The sequence below is a fragment of the Corythoichthys intestinalis genome, chromosome 14 (assembly GCF_030265065.1).
Source record: "Corythoichthys intestinalis isolate RoL2023-P3 chromosome 14, ASM3026506v1, whole genome shotgun sequence".
Lineage (NCBI taxonomy): Eukaryota > Metazoa > Chordata > Actinopteri > Syngnathiformes > Syngnathidae > Corythoichthys > Corythoichthys intestinalis.
Genome location: NC_080408.1, coordinates 34,964,246 through 34,984,310, shown reverse-complemented (window position 1 = coordinate 34,984,310; position 20,065 = coordinate 34,964,246). Strand labels below are relative to the sequence as shown.

At 41.2% G+C, this 20,065-nt stretch overlaps 1 protein-coding gene across 2 annotated transcripts in view; it reads right to left on the bottom strand.

The window, feature by feature from the left end:
- The window catches only part of kmt2cb (lysine (K)-specific methyltransferase 2Cb), a 135,037-nt gene that overhangs the window by 15,076 nt on the left and 99,896 nt on the right, over positions 1 to 20,065 (bottom strand). The window contains exons 38-54 of one of the 2 annotated variants that reach the window (XM_057856562.1): positions 19,307 to 19,593; positions 15,344 to 16,872; positions 14,360 to 14,471; positions 9,810 to 9,876; positions 9,670 to 9,730; positions 9,312 to 9,544; positions 7,027 to 8,634; positions 5,912 to 6,103; positions 5,251 to 5,415; positions 5,035 to 5,164; positions 4,322 to 4,469; positions 4,052 to 4,236; positions 3,825 to 3,961; positions 2,849 to 3,113; positions 2,628 to 2,755; positions 1,270 to 1,374; positions 40 to 1,144 (exon numbers count right to left, since the gene is read on the bottom strand). In XM_057856562.1, coding sequence (XP_057712545.1) covers positions 40 to 1,144; positions 1,270 to 1,374; positions 2,628 to 2,755; positions 2,849 to 3,113; positions 3,825 to 3,961; positions 4,052 to 4,236; positions 4,322 to 4,469; positions 5,035 to 5,164; positions 5,251 to 5,415; positions 5,912 to 6,103; positions 7,027 to 8,634; positions 9,312 to 9,544; positions 9,670 to 9,730; positions 9,810 to 9,876; positions 14,360 to 14,471; positions 15,344 to 16,872; positions 19,307 to 19,593 — 6,457 coding nt within the window. The remainder of the gene's footprint in view (positions 1 to 39; positions 1,145 to 1,269; positions 1,375 to 2,627; positions 2,756 to 2,848; positions 3,114 to 3,824; positions 3,962 to 4,051; positions 4,237 to 4,321; positions 4,470 to 5,034; positions 5,165 to 5,250; positions 5,416 to 5,911; positions 6,104 to 7,026; positions 8,635 to 9,311; positions 9,545 to 9,669; positions 9,731 to 9,809; positions 9,877 to 14,359; positions 14,472 to 15,343; positions 16,873 to 19,306; positions 19,594 to 20,065) is intronic. The other variant, XM_057856563.1, reaches the window with a different exon arrangement.

Here is a 20,065-nt window from a genome sequence, read left to right as displayed (position 1 = left end):
AAACATATCCTTAGGGAAAACAGGCTTTCGATACCAAACCTTTAGCAGAGGTGTCGGTAAGGACCAGGTCTTCGTAGCCCTGTTCAATGACTCTGATGGTAAATTCGGGTTGTCCTTCAGTTTCCTCAACAGAACAGACGTAGCGGCAACGGCGGTTGCCGTGGCGCATGCTCCAGTATATGCGACAAGCCTCATAGCCGACTGGAAAGATGGCGGTCGTAGAGTGGAAGTTTGCCATTTGCGCGGGCGTGAGTTGGCCAATGGCGTGTAGCACCAAGCTGCCTATCCGGAAGGTGTAGCCCAACTCGGGTTGCTGCACAGCTGTGGCCATCTGACGCACTTCGTCCCTTTGGACGTAAACGCGGCGAAAGACGGCGAAGCAGCGCAGTTCGTGCTCCAGAGCATGTCCGGCCGTGCCTCGCGGTCTGTGGGCGTGACACAACATGGTCTTGTCCTTAAAGAAGGTGCAATGGGCTTGCAGGGCGCAGGTGAAATGATAGACATTGGTACAACGTAAGCGGTGGCAGCCACTGGTGGCACCCGTCTGCTGGCAGTAGACACAGCGAACAGTTTGGCCACGGCGCAGCGCCAATTCCACATTGATAAGGGCACCAGCTTGTGTCTCGTACACCTCTGTGGACCACAGGGCACAGTTGAGGTGCACCCACACGTCCAGGTCTAGATTAAGCAAACGAGCGGGGCCATCCGTAATTCCATCTCCAAACTGGTGGCAGAAACAGCAGCGCCTGTGGTCCCTTAAAGAAACAGGAGGCCGCAAAGAGGCACCGAGTTTCTTCAAGAGGTCGTCGATTTTGTCTTCATCTGGGAGTTGGGAGGTCCCTCTAGGCACCACAATCTGGACAGTCCACTTCCTCCATCGGAGACCTTTTTGTCTCTTTACCTGATGCCAAGTCTCGTGGGACCTTGGCCGGGCCTTCAGCTTCACTGTCACTTTGATAGCGTCAGACCTGGCTGTCTCACCAGCCATTGGGAAGGGGATTGGAGGGGTCGACGGGGGAGAGTGTTTTGGCTCAAGTTGGGCTAGGCAATGAACATCCATTGACGACATGTTGTTATTGTACTGGTGCTGGGCTTTAGAGAGGATCTCAGTCTGATCCGAGCCGGCGACAAGGGTCAGTGATTCCTTTAACCAAAAAAAAAAAAAAAAAAAAAAAAAAAGTAAATGCAATGAATTGCTGAATGTCCTATGCACTCACATGTATCAAGGGATTCATGATCTATTTTGTTGCTGTAGTTTGAATTACACACCTTTGATTCAATGGATGACATGGACTGAATTGGGGAGGAGCAGTACAGAAGGAAGCAGTTCTGACTACAGAAGACCAGCTCGTCTTTGAAACGAACGACAGATTCCTATTGAGAGAAACAAGTCCTAGCATTTACAATCTAAGAGAAATGAAATAAAAGCTTAACATCTAAAATGAGGCTAAAAAGACAATTTACACTAGAGGAGCACTCTGAGAGAGCAGCACTTTCCCTAAGCCACTAAATTCAATCCTTATAATCACCTTGCTGGTTAACTGTCTTGTACATTTACAACTTCTTTTACTTTACCTCTCATGGCCCAAAATGCCAATACTCTTCACATCATATCACCTAACACACAGATTTGAGTTATATAGGATAATGTTGTCAAAATATCACAAAATACCTTTCTGACCTCTGTGACCATTGACCGAATTACCCCCAAATTTTATAATTGCTACCGTTTCATATTACAATCATATCCTGAAAGTTTGAAATTGCTCCCTTTATTTGTTTTCTTGAGTTATCTAGAAAACAAACGAATAGACAAACAGACATACATGCAGATGTGATTACATTAACTCCACCTTCTGTAGGGTTAACATACTGGCGGAGGTAATTAATAAGTCAATCTGATATTAAAATACAAATGTTAGTGCTTTACAGTATTTCAGCATTTAAAGGGACTAAACTGAGTTCGTCACTCTTTTACTTGCGACTGCCACCTCCGATCCAAAGCGTAACTGCAGCCTGTGTTAAGCTCGTGCATGGTGCGGACGCTTGTGCAAGCATGAACATAAACAAATGAGCGTTTGGCAAAACATAACAGCACCAGAAACATAAATAGCTAACATTATTGTTTACTGTTACTAGGAAGTGTTTTTGCCAAGCCGAAGCTTGGCACTGCTGCCACAGGGACCTAAGAGGACGTGCACGGGTGCATGTTTGCCCAGAGTGTTTCACCCGAAATACTCTCTATTGAAGGGAAGACAAATCTTTTTTAGGGAAACAAAAAAAAAAAAAAAAAAAAAAAAAAACCTGAAAAGTTTCTACTCAGTCTCATTACAATCAGTTGGTCTGGAAATTTCGCTACCCAACTCTAATCAGGAGGCGATATACACTGAAATTTAAAGCCATTTTAATCAATGCCATTTCAACAGGTGAATTAAATATTAGACCCATTATTCCATAGCACCTTCTCCATTCTCAAAAAGAACGAAAAAATTACAACATGAAAACGAACTCGTTATGCATAATTTGGAATAATAAAAAAATACTATGATTGGGGGTATTGTTTAAAAATGCTGGATCTCCCCCTACCAAACAGTTGAAAATAATCATTTAGAGCACAGTGAAAGTACCTTTATGTGCGCGGGGAGATCTTTGATTGATTTTTGCACTCCATTTCCTAGGACCACCACTTTACAGTTGCAGCACCAGTGAGGTTTACATCCAGGGCTGCCAGCAATTCTCTGGTCAGGCCCTCGTGCTACAGCAGAGCCAAAGGCAAAACAAAATAAATGGTACATTGAAGATTTCGGCAACATTTAGTGAGAAAGCTGCTCTGGTGACATTTCCTCACCTGGGCTGTTGGGATGGAAGCGGAAATGATGCCCCTGCTGCTGCATCATTGCCATTGCACCACCAGGCCTGATCATTTGTATCTGCCGACCATGAAGGCCTCCATTGTCTCCATGTCCATGGAAAATCATGGGAGGTCGAAGGTCCCCGCGTGGACAAGTGAGCATAGATATGGGCCCCCTGTCTGGGGTGCTGCTGACCTCGTAACTGCTGGGGATCTTCACACAAAGCAGTTCAGAAATGGCTGCCACCACTCCCGTGATGTTCTGCAGTAGTGGAAAAGGATAATTTTATCAATATGGTCCAACTAAGCAGAAATTTAAAATGACTTCAACAACAGAAGAAGAGACATGAGTAAACAAAGGAAAACAATGGAGGTGCTCCACAACATTTTGGGCTACTTCTTAGTTTGTGGTTCATTATTGAAGGAGAAATACAGAACAAGTTTTTTCCCTTTCCTTTGGTTTTCTTGCTAACACTGATTTTCTGGAGACGAATGTAGTGGAGTGCAGCGAGACAGCACTGTCTTTGAGGTACCATACCACGTCAGGGTTGTGCCAAAAGGCAGTGATGTAGGAATAAATTCATTACACTTAGCACGTTTTTAAAAAGGAAACCAAAGAGAAGTAAAAAGACTGCATTGGCACACAAAAACTTTTTGCACTGTTACATCAATATCTATGCAAAAAACTGTCATTGCACCATCATATAATTTCAGCCATCTGCCTCATCTGATTACTGTAAATTGTCACATCCACAGTTATATTACCACTACATCACCACTCACTGCTAGTCACTTATTCACGTTATTCCCAATTTGTGTACAATGTCACCTGTGTGTTTATATTAGCCTTATTGTACTTTTTTTATCTGGTGCACGTTATGGCCAAGCTTTAAATCTAGTTGTACTCAGTACAATGACAAAGACTTTCTATTCTGTTCTATTAATAAATCTTTTCTGAAATAAGTAACATTACCTCTACTGCAGATGGTCTTAATGTAATAGCTACAGAAACCATTCCTGGTTTGGAATCATTAGACATGGGACCAAATGGGGATCCAAAGAATGGTCCTGAAGGTTCAGTCTTAATATCTTGAAACTTCACCACTGATCCTAAAGGGAAAATGATCAAATATCTATCATTAATAAAACTGTGAGAATCAGTGTTACGGTATACTATTCTACTACATTAACAGGTTAAACCTTTCCCATCTGGTGCAGGAAGTATGGGCAGTACAGGCGAGATGCAGGGGGATGGTGGCTCTTGCTTCACCAAAGACAGGTCTGGATAACGACTGATTTCCATGCCAACCACACTCTCAGGAGATGAGGATGGAACAAAACTGTCAGGTGTGTCCCTTTCCTTGCAAAGCTCCTGTCCTCGGTTACTGGTACATTGCAGGGAAAAAAAGACTTTTCCAAATCACTGCAGTTAATGGTGTATGGAAGCAAAGTACTGTAGTAATCAGATACCTCAGTTCCTCCTGGTTGTTGTGGGGTGGAGTTGGAAGGGAAGCAGGAACATCCACCGTTTTAGGTCCCTGAGCAATAGCCCGAGCTAGCAGATCTTCTTCAGTCCTAAACGGGACATGTAGTGGCTTCGGAACAAGGGCTTTGGACACTGCAAATAGAAGTGCACACAATCATACTGTTGTTTTCTTTGATTAATAGAATTACAGCCATCTAAATTATGGAATGCGAAACATTTGGGGTTATTATGCAGGTAGTCCTTAGTTCATGATGGGTTTGAAACACCATAAGCCAGATTTTTTTCAAAACTGGAACAGCCTGTGGTCAATCACTAAGGTATGTACAAGCAGTATTATATTTATTAATCCAATTAGCTGCTATTGACAAAGATAAATGTCCAATCCATTTGAACAAGTAAGACAAATAGTAAATGGTCACTGCAAGCCAATGATGATGAAAAGAATTTGCTGCAGAGCTGCAGCAAAATGTCTGATTTCTACTTTTTTTTAAACTAGTAATTCTATTAATATTGACAACTAACAGTTATAATGAAAAAAGACAAGAAAACAATGAAATCATGATGACATGGAATAAGTATAGCAATAATTGATCATGCATACTTTTGCCGGGTAATGTTTTTTCACGCCTGATTAACAACATACAAAACGACATACGGTAAAACGCAGACGCCCCGATGATAAACCACTATATTTTACCCATTGCAGCTGCTTTGCTGGCCAGCTCTTCTGTTGTAGCAAAGCCATTTATCATTTTCTGCCGATTCACAGGTGGCGGTGTGGGAGGAAGGGATGCCGGAGGTGTTGGTGGATTGCTTAGGTTACTCTGCTTTAAGAAACAGTCAAGTCCCAGTCAGTTGAAAATTGTAAACTTGTAAGAGTCCAAGAAGCATGATGAATGTAAGCAGATCTCACCTTGTAAGCCAGCTGGGAGTAATAGTCGGAGACGCCATCCAGTGAAGCACTACCAAAAGTGCCTGACAGGAGATTATCTCCATTGAGTTGACCGCTACCATAGGGTGCAAAGTGAGCAAAGTTGACGCTGATCAGTGGTTCCATGAGGGGGAGAAGAGAGAGTTGCTGTGGAAATATAGAATCAGGGTGGAGAATGAAACAATTATCTGTGAAACAAAGCACGTTGAAAAATGCATTAATTATATGCTTGATGATACAAAATGTAGCCATTTATAGCCTTCACCTTCAGGTTCCCCATTTACAAAAAAAAAAAAAAAAAAAAAAAAAAAAAACATCTTCTCACAGACTTTAGCTCAATCTGATAGTGTTTCATATATAATATGGTAACCACTCTTCATTATACAATGGTACCTTGACATCCGATCGCATCGACATACGATCCTAATTGCCATTATTAATTATTAGTCTATTTGCTATTAGTAATTGGACCTGCAGTATTTAGCGTCAGTTTTTGGGCTGTGCAACAAATTAATCGAATTACAACATATTCTCATGGGAAAGGTCTTAGAACTAATTCAATTTGTATGTAGAGGCACCATTGTATGTACATGCAATAGACGCTACTACTGAGTCAATTTTAACATCAAATGACCAATCTTACCTGTTTTATTTGGGTCATCACTGTGTCAGGACCTGAGTGCATCAGTTGCCGCTCATCGCTTTCCTTTTTCCTCTTCTTGTAGCGTGAGGGAGGTTTCTCTCCTCCTTTGGGGATTCTTTTATTCCTACCTTTCTTCTTCTCCTGTTCATTTAAAAGATGTCCTTGAAAGTCCAGGGTGCCATCAGAATAGGCCTGAGGACGAAACAATTGGTCAAAGAAAACAAACGTTCATATCCTTAGAAATTATGCATATTTGACTAACAAGTTTTTAATCATAAATTGAATCATTAAAAAAGACCTATGGAGGTACAACAGTGTCATCATGAACACACACACATTTTCGATGTACATAGACATGTGACATGAAACGCACACACAGGATGCATAGCACTGGCATTACACAACACACTCGTCCATGTGATTGGCTATAAAGGAGGGAGGCATCCATCGAATGTTTGTGTGAATTGTGTCAGATGTTGTTATATATCCCAAAATGTGTGTGTGGTTTGTGTCAGATGTGTATATACATGAAAAAATGTGTTTGTTCATGATGAGACCGTTTGTAGCTGCATACAGACCTCTGTGCCTCATTTCAATCAACTGCTACAGGTTAGCACACGGCTTCGAGACTAAAATACGCTACACACAATGGTGTTTAAGATGACCAGGAATATTTTATTTTTAATTGATATGAATGACAAGTGAGATCTGTGATACAAATATTTAAAAGGACACACAACAGTGTTATCATGTACATTCTAGCAGAAAGAATCTTTGTATAAAATACATTTTAAAAACAATTTCATTAAAAAAAAATTGTAATACTGGGTAAAAATGTAAATAAAAGCCAGTATTTTCAGCAAGTGACCGCCCTTAGCGTGGGCAGACATAATTGCAGACCTGTAGCACTTAACTTGTTGGCTGCCATTGATGGCATTGAGAGATTGATCACTGCCAGTGCACCCAGCTTAAAGGGATTGAATGTCTATCACAGTCAATGGCACTGAAACGTGGTTGTTCATTGACAGCCCCCTCCTAGCTTAACATATAAATCCCTTTGCGACCACTCCATCATATTGTATAAGCAAGTGAAAAGAATAATCAGAAATACTGACCCCTGTGCTGTCCACAGAGCTTTGCCTTAGCAGGGCTTTGCAGTCGGCAGGTTCCTCCTCTTCAGAACGCAGGCCCTCTTCCAACAGCTGCTGGGAGAACTCGGGTGGAGTCGCACTCTTGTTTTTCAGTAGGTGTTTCAGTAGCTCATTGCCAGCTTCACTCTTGTTTGGACTCTGCCCGGCAGGGAAGGGGGACGCGCCCCCTTTGCCACCTTCCTGCTTTACAGAGCTCATCTCAGTTCCCACTGGCCCCTCTCTCGACCCGTGACACTCGCTGGTGTCAGTCTGCTCTAACTTGATATTGCTGAGGATTCTGTCATGTTCCTGAGCTTGCGCCCTGGCCGCATCCATCGAAAGCCCAGTTTGTCCTCCAGAGAGTTGCCTCTCTAGCTCAGAGTGACTCGGAGTACAGCATCCAAGCGGGGATCTTGACAGATCTTGTTCTCCAAAAAGATGTGGGTTCCTTGTTGGTGTGGAAGAGGTATCGGAGACGCATGGCGTCAGTGGGGCAGTGAGGTCTGAGTGTGGCGTTGAAGGCGTCTTGATTGAATCTGTGTCGTCATCTTTTTTCTTTTTGCGGGTTCTTTTCTTTTTCCCTTTCTCGTCTGGTATGATGTTGGAGTATAGTTGGATTAAAGATTGACCAGAGCCTGGGAAGTTGGATGGGAGAGGTGTTGCCGAATCACTCGCAAAAGGCGGACCGTCACCTGGCATCGAGAGCAACATTCCGGGCCCATTGAACTGTCGAGGTCGGGTCTGAGCCTGCGGAAAGTTGGATGCCGGAAGGCCGAGGTTATCGGACCCTAAACCAGACCCCATTTCTGGAGGTATCATCCCGTTTCCCATTATGGGCCGCCGTTCACCATGCATAAAAGTGCTATTCGATTGGCACATTCCTTGCTGCTGAGCGAACATTGGTGCGTGTTGTTGCCCAGGAAGCCTTTGGGGCTGCATGAACTCCTGTGGTAGCTCCGAATTAAAAAATGGCATCTGAGTGAAAGGTGCCATGTTCCCATCTGGCCCCATCATACCTTGCTGCTCCATTTCCATGCGATGTTTGAGGGCTCTTTGCCGTTCAACTTCCTGCATAAGCTGCACACGCTGCCTCTCCTGTTGTTCCCGGAGTCTCTCACGTCTCTCCCGCTCCTGGAAGCCCTCACTGAATGGATTGTTATCATCAAATTTCACACCGCCTGCCTGTATAGGTTTAACAGCCCCTTGAGGAGCTGCTGCCAATTGAGGTTCCGCTGCCATTTGCGAATGTTGCAGCATGTTGCCCATCGACATCTGATTAGGTTGCACTGGGTTTCCAGTATGTATTTGCTGGGGCATTATAGGTGGCATTCCAGGTCCTCCCATGCGAGTCCCAGGGTGCCAACCTGGTGGTGGGTTTGGCATCCGTGGAGCAGCATTGGACGGACCAGAATGAAGTGGCATTTGTATCACAGGGTTCACCTGAGGCTGGCCCATTGGTGGCCCACCAGGAATGAGAGCAGCAGGACCTGGCATTGAATGTACTGCTGGCATCAAGGGTGCTAAGTTGTTTTGCTGCTGTTTCACTCTGTATTCTTCAATGAGTTCAGCATGCTCCTTCTGTTGCTTGCGGATCTAAATGATAAATGACATATTAGTAAAAACTACAGATTTGGTATACTTTGTGTATCTAAATGATCACTGCAGCGAATAAGACAATTCTTCAAAATATTATACTACATATAATGACACTGTTCAATAATCTAATTCATTATTGAGAATTTTGTGCAGTGAGGGATCAGGCAACCATTTTTATAAATGACAGTGAGTCAAACATTTACTGTATTTTTTGGACTATAAGTCGCACTGGAGTATAAGTCGCATTTCTGGGGGAAATTTACTTGATAAAATCCAACACATAGAACAGATATGTCATCTTGAAAGACAATTTAAAATAAAAATACAATAGAGAACAACATGCTGACTATGTGTACAGCATGATAATGTTAAAAATGCATGAACAACGAAATGCAAAAGCGGCCAGTATGTTAACGTAACATAGCTATTAAGAGTTATTCAGATAACTATAGAATAAACAACATGCTAACAGGTTTACCAAACCATCGGTGTCACTCCAAAACACCAAAATAACATGTGAAATGATAAAATAATGTGTTAATAATTTCACACATAAGTCGCTCCATAGTATAAATCGCACCCCAAGCTAAACCATGAGAAAAAAAAAAAAACAAGCGACTTATAGTCCAAAAAATACGGTAGTTAAGGAGTGAGATCGACAGAGCTCTTCTAACCTGTTCTAGTTGTTTCTGCACTACACCCTGTTGCTCTGTGACATGCTTGAGTTGCTCAGCATCCTCCTCAGGGAACTCTCTCCCTGCCTTCTTTGCCGTTCTTTGCTTGGCAGACAAAGCTTTCTTTGACTTCCTGTGAGCTCCGATCTTCTCCTCTAGAAATTTCTGCTGCATTTGAAGTAGTTGCTGAGTCTCCTGCAGCCACTCTTCATACTGTGCCCTTTGAGCATTGTCTGAAAGATAGATATTTTTTAGTAGCAAACTTGACAGAATAGAAGGGAAAAATACAGTTTTGAGCAGCATAAACCTTCAAATCAAAGTGTAGATAAAAGAGAAAAAAAATTAATAAAGCCCTTACTGACAAAACCCGGTCCAAAATTAGGAGTATTCGGTCGTGGTACTTGCGTTAATCTTCCATCCTGTGGGAAAAGTAAAGATGTTTGTTCATCGCGAATATAGTTTATGTCGAAAAAAGGTGGCCAAAACATTTAACTTTACCTGTCCTACAACTTGTGGGGGAAGTAGTGTGCTCTCAGGACAAGGCGCTACAGGGCCAGATGGGAACCTATGAGTCATCAACAAAAATTAATAATTTTAGCACATAATGATGTGGAATAATTAAAACGGGTAAGAATTTAGCAAAAGTAATTTGGGGATTTCTTGTGTGGATATTTAAGGATATGATTCTTTATATATATACAGTATATATACACAGTGGGGAGAAAGAGTATTTGATACACTGCCAATGGGTTTTCCCATTGTGAGTATCAAATACTTGTTCTCCCCACTGTGTGTATGTATGTATATATATTAGGGCTGTCAAAATTATCGCATTAACGGGCGTTAATTAATTTTTTAAATTAATCACGTTAAACTATTTGACGCAATTAACGCACCCGCTGGCATATTGCCTCAAACATTACAATGAGGCCGTTTATGGACATTAAGAGTGAAGAGAATGCCACCGGCCGCTTGGGGGCAACGCCATTCCATACTCATGTTATGTCTTCTAAACGTGGGAGAATTAGTAGTTGTGAGACGTTTATGCTGTATTCACAATGCAATGCAAATTTCTATTTGTGCTCCACACATATTTCGTTAAGTTTTCTTTCTTTTAGTGGCAATTATGTGTCTCTTGTTTTATTTTGGGTAAGATATGTACAGATACAGTGGGGAGAACAAGTATTTGATACGCTGCCAATGGGTTTTGGCAGTGTATCAAATACTTGTTCTCCCCACTGTATATGTTATACAGTAAAGGCGAGTGGACACAGGCGCGCCGTTTATTGGCATAAGCTTCTCCTTCACAACAAACATAAGTATCGTTTCGTGAAAGCACAACAAAAATAATATTCCTTTCTCTCAAAAAAAAATAATGTTCTCAAAAAGAAAAGCACCTCAGTCTATAGTAATGAGGCCCTATTCTGACACACAGTTAAAGAACAATGCTAAATAAATAAACTGGCATTCCATATCAATTTAGCTATGCAAAACACACGTAAAACTTTTCACTATATTTTTATTATTGTTATTTTTATTCTTCTTCTTATTATATTAACTCTACTTTTGATTGAAAATTTTACAAATTTTATTAAAACGAAAACATGAAGAGGGGTTTTAATATAAAATTACTATAACTTGTAACTATAACATTTATCGTTTAAGAACTACAAGTCTTTCTATCCGTGGATCACTTTAACAGAAAGAATGTTAATAATGCCATTTGTGGATATATTGTTACAATAAACAAATACAGTACTGATGTACAGTATGTTGTATATATATATATATCCGTCGTGTGTCATATCTTTCCATTCCAACAATAATTTACATAAAAATATGGCATATTTTAGAGATGGTTTGAATTGCGATTAATTGCGATTAATTACGATTAATTAATTTTTAAGCTGTAATTAACTCGATTAAAAATTTTAATCGTTTGACAGCCCTAATAATGTATATATGTATAAGATATTTAAGGATATGATTATGCACAGTGGGGCAAATAAGTATTTAGTCAACCACTAACTGGGCAAGTTCTCCCACTTGAAAATATTAGCGAGGCCTGTAATTGTCAACATGGTTAAACCTCAACCATGAGACAGAATGTGGGAAAAAAACCCAGAAAATCACATTGTTTGATTTTTAAAGAATTTATTTGCAAATCATGGTGGAAAATAAGTATTTGGTCAATACCAAAAGTTCATCTCAAGACTTGGTTATGTACCCTTTGTTGGCAATAACGGAGGCCAAACGTTTTCTGTAACTCTTCACAAGCTTTTCACACACTGTTGCTGGTATTTTGGCCCATTCCTCCATGCAGATCTCCTCTAGAGCAGTGATGTTTTGGGGCTGTCGTTGGGCAACACGGACTTTCAACTCCCTCCACAGATTTTCTATGGGGTTGAGATCTGGAGACTGGCTAGGCCACTCCAGGACCTTGAGATGCTTCTTACGAAGCCACTCCCTTGTTGCCCTGGCTGTGTGTTTGGGATCATTGTCATGCTGCAAGACCTAGCCACGTCTCATCTTCAATGCTCTTGCTGGTGGAAGGAGATTTCCACTCAAAATCTCTCGATACATGGCCCCATTCATTCTTTCCTTTACACAGATCAGTCGTCCTGGTCCCTTTGCAGAAAAATAGCCTCAAAGTATGATGTTTCCACCCCCATGCTTCCCAGTGGGTATGGTGCAATTCAGTATTCTTTTTCCTCCAAACAAGACAACCTGTGTTTCTACCAAAAAGTTCTATTTTGGTTTCCTCTGACCATAACACATTCTCCCAGTCCTCTTCTGGATCATCCAAATGCTCTCTAGCGAACCACAGACGGGCCTGGACATGTACTTTCTTCAGCAGGGGGACATGTCTGGCAGTGCAGGATTTGAGTTCCTTGCGGCGCATTGTGTTACTGATAGTAGCCTTTGTTACTGTGGTCTCAGCTCTCTGTAGGTCATTCACTAGGTCCCCCCGTGTGGTTCTGGGATTTTTGCTCCCTGTTCTTGTGATCATTTTGACGCCACGGGGTGAGGACGGAGTTGAAAGTCCGTGTTGCCCAACGACAGTCCCAAAACATCACTGCTCTAGAGGAGATCTGCATGGAGGAATGGGCCATAATACCAGCAAGAGTGTGTGAAAAGCTTGTGAAGAGTTACAGAAAACGTTTGGCCTCCGTTATTCCCAACAAAGGGTACATAACAAAGTATTGGGATGAACTTTTGGTATAGACCAAATACTTATTTTCCACCATGATTTGCAAATACATTCTTTAAAAATCAAACAATGTGATTTTCTGGGTTTTTTTCCCCCACATTCTGTCTCTCATGGTTGAGGTTTACCCATGTTGACAATTACAGACCTCTCTAATATTTTCAAGTGGGAGAACTTGCACAATTAGTGGTTGACTAAATACTTATTTGCCCCACTGTGTGAGTGTATATATATAGTGTATCACAAAAGTGAGTACACCCCTTCCATTTCTGCAGATATTTAAGTATATCTTTTCAACGGACAACAGTGACAAAATGACACTTTGACACAATGAAAAGTAGTCTGTGTGCAGCTTATACAGTATAGTACAGTTTATTTTTCCCCTCAAAATAACTCAAAATATAGCCATTAATATCTAAACCCCTGGCAACAAAAGTGAGTACACCCCTTTGAAAAAACGTATATCCCTAAATGTCCAAATTGAGTACTGCTTGTCATTTTCACTCCAAAATGTCATGTGACTCGTTACAGCATTGCTGCAGAGATTGAAGAGGTGGGGGGGGGTCAGTCTGTTAGTGCTCAGGCCATACGCCGCACTCTACATCAAATTGATGTGCATGGCTGTCACCCAAGGAGGAAGCCTCTTCTGAAGACAGTAGACAAGAAAGCCCGCAAACAATTTGCTGAAGACATGTCAACAAAGCACATGGATTACTGGAACCATGTCTTATGGTCTGATGAGACGGGCTTTTTTTTTTTTGTACCGGCTTCAGAAGAGGCTTCCTCCTGGGGTGACAGCCATGCACAACAATTTGATGTAGAGTGCGGCGCATGATCTGAGCATTAACAGGCTGACCCCTCCCCACCTCTTCAATCTCGGCAGCAATGCTGTAACGAGTAACGTGACATTTTGGGAGGGAAAATGACAAGCAGTACTCAATTTGGACATTTAGGGATGTATGTTTTTTCAAAGGGGTGTACTCACTTTTTGTTGCCAGGGGTTTAGATATTAATAGCTATATTTCGAGTTATTTTGAGGGGAAAATAAATTAACTATTATATGAGCTGCACACAGACTACTTTTCATTGTGTCAAAGTATCATTTTGTCAGTGTTGTCCCATGAAAAGATATACTTAAATATCTGCAGAAATGCGAGGGGTGTATTCACTTTTGTGATAAACTGTGTGTGTGTGTATATATATATATATATATATATATATATATATACACATATATATATATATACATATATATATACACATACATACACGCACGCACGCACGCACACACACACACACACACACACACACACACACACTTATATTGGACGTCTTGGTTGAGTACCTTTTACAAAACGAGATTCTTGAACACTTAATATTTACTTAATGACAGTGGGACTTCAATAAAAGACCATGAAAAGCATCATGAGAAATATAAATGTTGAAAATTACGACCCAGTTAAACTATATTGTCATTCATATGTACAAAATCAGACTAATTTTGCTATAACAAATTTTGTCAATAAAAAACCTCATAAGCTTGACATCATCTATCTTTTCACAAAATGTTTAAAGGCATATTGATATATGCACGTTAAATTTAGACTTTGAAGAGTAGTTTTCTTTAGTACTTCTCTAATTATTTGGGTATTTAGCAAACAGAATTGTTGAATGTTGGTGTAATCCTTCTTGACCTGAAACAGGAAAAAAATTATATACATCTGGTTATCGGGTATACATCTGAAACATCTGGTTTCAACTATATGTGTACATAAAAAAAAAAAAAAAAAAAAAAATATATATATATATATATAACAAGGAGAAAAGGAGAAAGGCTTACCTGTTCATAACCATTGGAGCCATTCCAATATTGTTTTGAACCATGACTTTGTTGATGCCTTTGAGGGCGACCATCTTGGCTTTCATGATAGGGTCAGTAATTGCATCAAAATCTTGGTAAAGACAACTCAATTAGAAAACAGATTCTTCAACATTACTTACTATACACCGATACAGGTGAATCTCATTTATTACAATATTGTGCAAAACTAGTTCAATATTCCAATTTAAAAAGTGGAATTATATACAGTGGGGAGAACAAGTGTTTGATACACTGCCAATGGGTTTTCCCATTGGCAGTGTATCAAATACTTGTTCTCCCCACTGTACAGTACAGGCCAAAGGTTTGAACACCCCTTCTCATTCTTGCATTTTCTTTATTTTAATGACTATTTACATTGTAAATTCTCACTGAAGGTAAGAAAATTATGAATGGACACATATGGGTAATGTACCTAGCAAAAATAGGCGAACTAACTAAAAACATGTATAATATTCTCGTATCTTTAAAGTAGCCACCCTTTGCTCTGATCACTTTTTTGCACACTCTTACCATTCTTTTGATGAGCTTCAAGAGGGAGTCACCAAAAATGGTTTTTGACTTCGTAGGTATGCCTTATCAGGGTTGATTAGTGGAATTTATTGCTTTTTCAATGGGGTTGGGACCTTCATTTGTGTTGCAGTGAATGAGGTGTGTTCAAAGTTTTTGCTGTACTGAAGATTTACGGCACACAGTAGAGTAGTCCGTGATTTTATTTTCTAATAACTGTAGTGATTTTAGCTTCCCAAACCCCAAAATTCACACAATTCAAGATGAGATTTGGATAGCAATTCACTAACTGAAGTATTTCCCCAGTTACTTAATGAAATTGTATAGTTTTTTAACTGAACTGATGTTTTATGACAGTAAATAAATGGACTTCACAAAATTCTAATTTAGTGAAATTCACCTGTAACTTTAAAAAACAGAAAACAGAAGAAATACCAATGTTGGGGAAGAAAGAGTCACTGGAACGCTGTCGTATCATGGCCTGCATCTGTCTTTGCTGCTGTTGCTCTTGTTTCTCCTGATCTAAGAGGTCCTGCAACAAGAGAGGCTGTTCCTCCAGCAAAAGAGGACGGTGCTGACCATGTTGACCCACTGTCTGGTTCAAAACCTGTTGCTCCACCTGGTGGTCTTCTCCAAAGTCAGCCATAGAAGACTCTACAGCAACGGTGGTGCTAGGTATTGTCTGACCCGCAGGAAGAGATGGGGTATGCTCACTCTCTGTTATTTCATTCTGCTGAGGCAGATGGCTATTGCCTTGAGTGACAGATTCAACCATTGGGTTTAACGACTGCTCCTCAGGCTGCTGCTTAATGAGTAAACTGGACAGCACAGGGGTGGAGTCAGGTAGGGCCCCTTGCTGGTTGGAAGCCATGTCGTTCCCAGCAATCTCAGGGGATTTCTGGCAGTCTTTGACCTCAGTTTTAATTTCCTTACCATGTGCCAAAGAAGCAGCGTTCTGACTACTGGGAGGGTTGAGATTCAGCTCAGTGGATGATTTTTCGGTTGTTGTTTCAGTCTTCTCCAGTGCAGTTGCTGAACTGGATGATGCTTCGCTTTCACTAGGGTCCAGGTTTTTGTTCATCTCTACAGTGTCAGCACTGTCATCCATGGGATCACTTAGATCCAGTTCCTCGTTGAACATGTCTTTTTTGATGTCATCAAGATCAGGGTCTGTATAAGCAATTATGTCAAATTTACCAGATGTCAGAAAGTCATCAAGGTGTAGATCATTCGTCTCAAGGTCTAGGTCTTTGCCATCTTCAGGATCCAAATTAAGGTTTTCCAAGTCAGCATCCACTAAGTCCTTTACTTCTACATCTTCCAGATCTTTCACTGCAGATTCCTCCACATCAAGTTTCTCCTCTCCAGTTTCACTGGTAGCCACAGTATGAGTCTGGCCAGTTGGGGGAGAAGACAAAATGATTGATGCAGACATGTTCTGGGTCTCATTTGGAGCAGGCTGGCTCATGGATCTCATCAAAGGAGGTTGTTTGGGTGCATTGTTTGCAGACATTTGGGGTTGCTGATGAAGATTTTCCATGCTAGCTGAAAGGGGGGCATGGCCAGTCTGACTGGCAATTGAATCCAACATCCTGGAACCCTGACTTAATGGAATCTTGTTGTCTGGCGTCACTGCAAAGCCTTGTGGCCTTTGAGCTTGGATGTTTGGGTCCGTGTTGCATCCTTGCATGGGAACCGGTAGATATGCAATGCGTGGCCTGTTTTCTGCTGCTCTGTGTCTTAGTTCGATGAAGGGCTGGCCCATAATGTTATGCTGCTGTACTGGCATACCGCGTGGCGGGAAGTGCTGGGGCAGAGCCATAGGATTACCACCAACTACTTTTGTCATTTCAGCAGACATAGATCGTCTCATCTGAGGAGGGACATCCTGCATTGGATGTTGCCCACGGGGAAACAGTTCTCGAGTTGGGTGGGGTCCAAGAGCACCAGATGGAAATGAAAACCTGCAATAGGATAAGACCACGTGTGTTCATTTGCAGCATATTGAAAATGAGGGGTCAATTGCAAGATGGAACTATGTATAAGTATAACTAGTGATGCACGATAATAAATTTTTCAACCGATAACGATAACCGATAATTTCCTCCTCATTCCAACCGATAACCGATAATGTCAAGCCGATAATTCTATTAAAAGATTTATGTAAAAGTTTAAAGTATACACAAAAGAAAATATTACTGTGCAAAAATATGATTTATTGCTCTTTTTTTCAACATAAAATATGAACAAGTATTCAATTCCAACATCTAAATAATGACAGATTGTCTGACATCGTGTAATGGTAAACTTTTGGCAACAATTACTTACAGAGTAAATACCTAAATTGCACAAAAATGCCTTTAAAAGTAAGCCATTCCTAACATATATAACATTAATACACTGAAAAACACACCTCCTTAAAACTAGTCAATTTTATAAGTGTAAATCTATTAGAAATAAGTGAAATTATCTGCCAGCGCTTTAAGTGTATTTCTCTCAGATTTCTTGGAAGAAAAATAGCTAGCTGAAAATAATCTTAACAGCCTTATTTTAAGCAATACATTATTATACTTAATCCTACAAAAAAAACTTTTTTTAAATAATATTTGTGGCTACAGAATGTTATTGTTATTTCATTACAACAGGAATGTGCATATTTAAATTGATGAGTGTTAATAAGTGCCAATAAGTTTTGATTATCTACTGTGACTGTAATTGAGCAGACAAATACGTTAAATTAATTTGAGAAGTGATTGCTAATGTTATATGCTTTATTGCGCACTGTGAAAATGATTAACTCGAAGAGCGAGATGTCATGTACCCATTCTGCAGCGCTTTGTTTACATTTGCGGCACTCACGACATGTGCTTTACAGCAGCTAAACTGATACACGGCAGTACTATTTGGATGGAGTTGGAGGTCGCATCTCCGTGCGTGTTGTTTTGTGCCTGAGTTTTGTTAAGCCGAAAATAAAGGCCGCGTTACAAAATCATCTGACCGCTCGTCATTTTACATACTGAATGCATTATTGACTGGCTGACTTCGTTTTCTCCATGTTTAAATTATCATCTAACCACTGTGCCGTCATGATAAGCTTGCTTACTGGACATCACTTTTACAAATATCAGTGGTGAAAATGTGATTGGCATGTTTTTCATGAAGAATGGTGGTCGTAGGGCTTTGGCTCTCGGGTCATTTCGGTTAAAAAAAAAAAAAAAATCGTGTCTCGTCTCGGCGGCTACGTTCGTACCGGTGTTCGGCCATTCCTTACTACACGGCGAAACGACCTACACAATGCTCAGGGCGCTTGCGCATGCATCCACACGCATGCGCACATCGGTTAGAAGCGGCGAGTACTCAATATTTTTGTTTTTATTTAGTTATTTAGAACCTTTTCACTGCCTCAAAGATACTTTTTGCATGTATTACCCTCTCATACTTTTAACCATTGTGGTTTTTTTGTGTTAGCTTTGAAGCAGTTGACCACATTAGTCACGTAGCGTATTTAAACCGTCCTTATTTGATATAACTACATTTAAGTATTTTCTGCAGGCATTTTTTTAGTACGTTATTCGTGTATGCATCTAAACAAAACAAGTTTAGAGCGCACGGTAGTACTTTAGGTGTCAAATTCGACTAATGTAAGACGTTTCGCCGATGTAGCATATTTTGGCAGAACACCGGATAATCCGCCCACACCGGCCTGTTCGCCGCGGCGTATTCGGGGCCTGGCTCTGCTCGCACGCCGTGGGGGAACGCTCGAGAAACCGGGGTGTTCGCCGGGCTCCGTCGGAAGACAGCTACTTGCAGACTATTGGTCTCCAGTCGTGCCGGTGTTTCAGCCTTAGATGCGAGTTTACCACCCACCTTGGGCTGCTTTCCCAAACAACCCGTAGTTTAGCTTGTGTTTACAATAGCTTTAGCATTCCCACTCGCAGCAGCCTCGTATTCATTCCAAAAATCTTTGTGATGCAGTTTTAAATGAATGCTGGGTTAGTGGTTTTGAATGAGGACGCTTTCTTTCGGCCTCGTGGAACTTCTGGGGTACATGTTTCGCAGATGGCGAGAGCGTCGTTTTTTTAGTCACAGTCGCCATAATATTCAGCTATTTCTTGTCGTGTAACTCCGCCTCCTCAACCCCTCCTCCCTCAGGGGCTTCAGAGAGGGGAGGGGTTGAGGAGGCAGCGTGCTGAATTCTTCGGTTGCGCACATTTGGAGGCTAAATCAAGTATATAATTATCGGATTGCATTATCGGTTGAATTTTTTTATAATCTGGATTATCTGTGTGACGTCATAATTGCCATTATCGGCCGATAATTATCGGCGACGGATATTATCGTGTATCTTTAAGTATAACACCATTTACCATAAAGGGTAAACATTAAAACTGAACACACCTTGGCCCCTGATGTCTCAAATTAGGATCACCGGGGAGTGGACCTCGAGGCAATTGTCCTTCAAGTCCTGCTGGAAAAGGTCCAGGAAACCTCATTGGCCCTCTTATGGGTCCTTGTCCAGGGTAAGGTGGAGGAGGTCGGTTGAACTGTTGTCCAGTGTCTTCCTGCGGCCACGGCCTTTGTGCTCTGGGAGTAAGGTTGCCAGGAGGCTCTTGAGGGCACCTCTCTTGTCGAATGGCACTCCTTTGTTGTTGCTGCTTCAGGATTAGTTCTCGAATTCGCTGTCGCTGCAAAACACAAGCAAACTAAGTTTTGCAAGATTACATCCAAAAACATTTGTGAAATTTTAAGAAGAGAACAAACAGGCCAGGGAACCCCTTCGGGTCTGTTACGACAGCCTATGTAAGGCTTATGACCCGGTAAAAGGCATAGATGCGCTACGACTATCAGAATGCCGCACATAATGTCCCCTTCAAAGTGCAGGGGATAATGATGTAGCAGACATAATAAACACGGTGCACTACACTTTAGTCCCCCTTTTTTCATCCTAAAATGAAAGAACACTTGACAAGCAGCAAAAAAAAGTTCTTATTAACTAATTTATTAAACTAGATCAGACGACTGTTCCCCAAACTTAGGGCTTAGGAAAAGAACTTTTGAATGGGACGGCACTGCAGTCTGTGGCTGAGCAAAGGCAGTACGAGTGTTCATAGCATATTTTCTTCATATTTTCTCAAACGTAATTGAACATGTATCGTT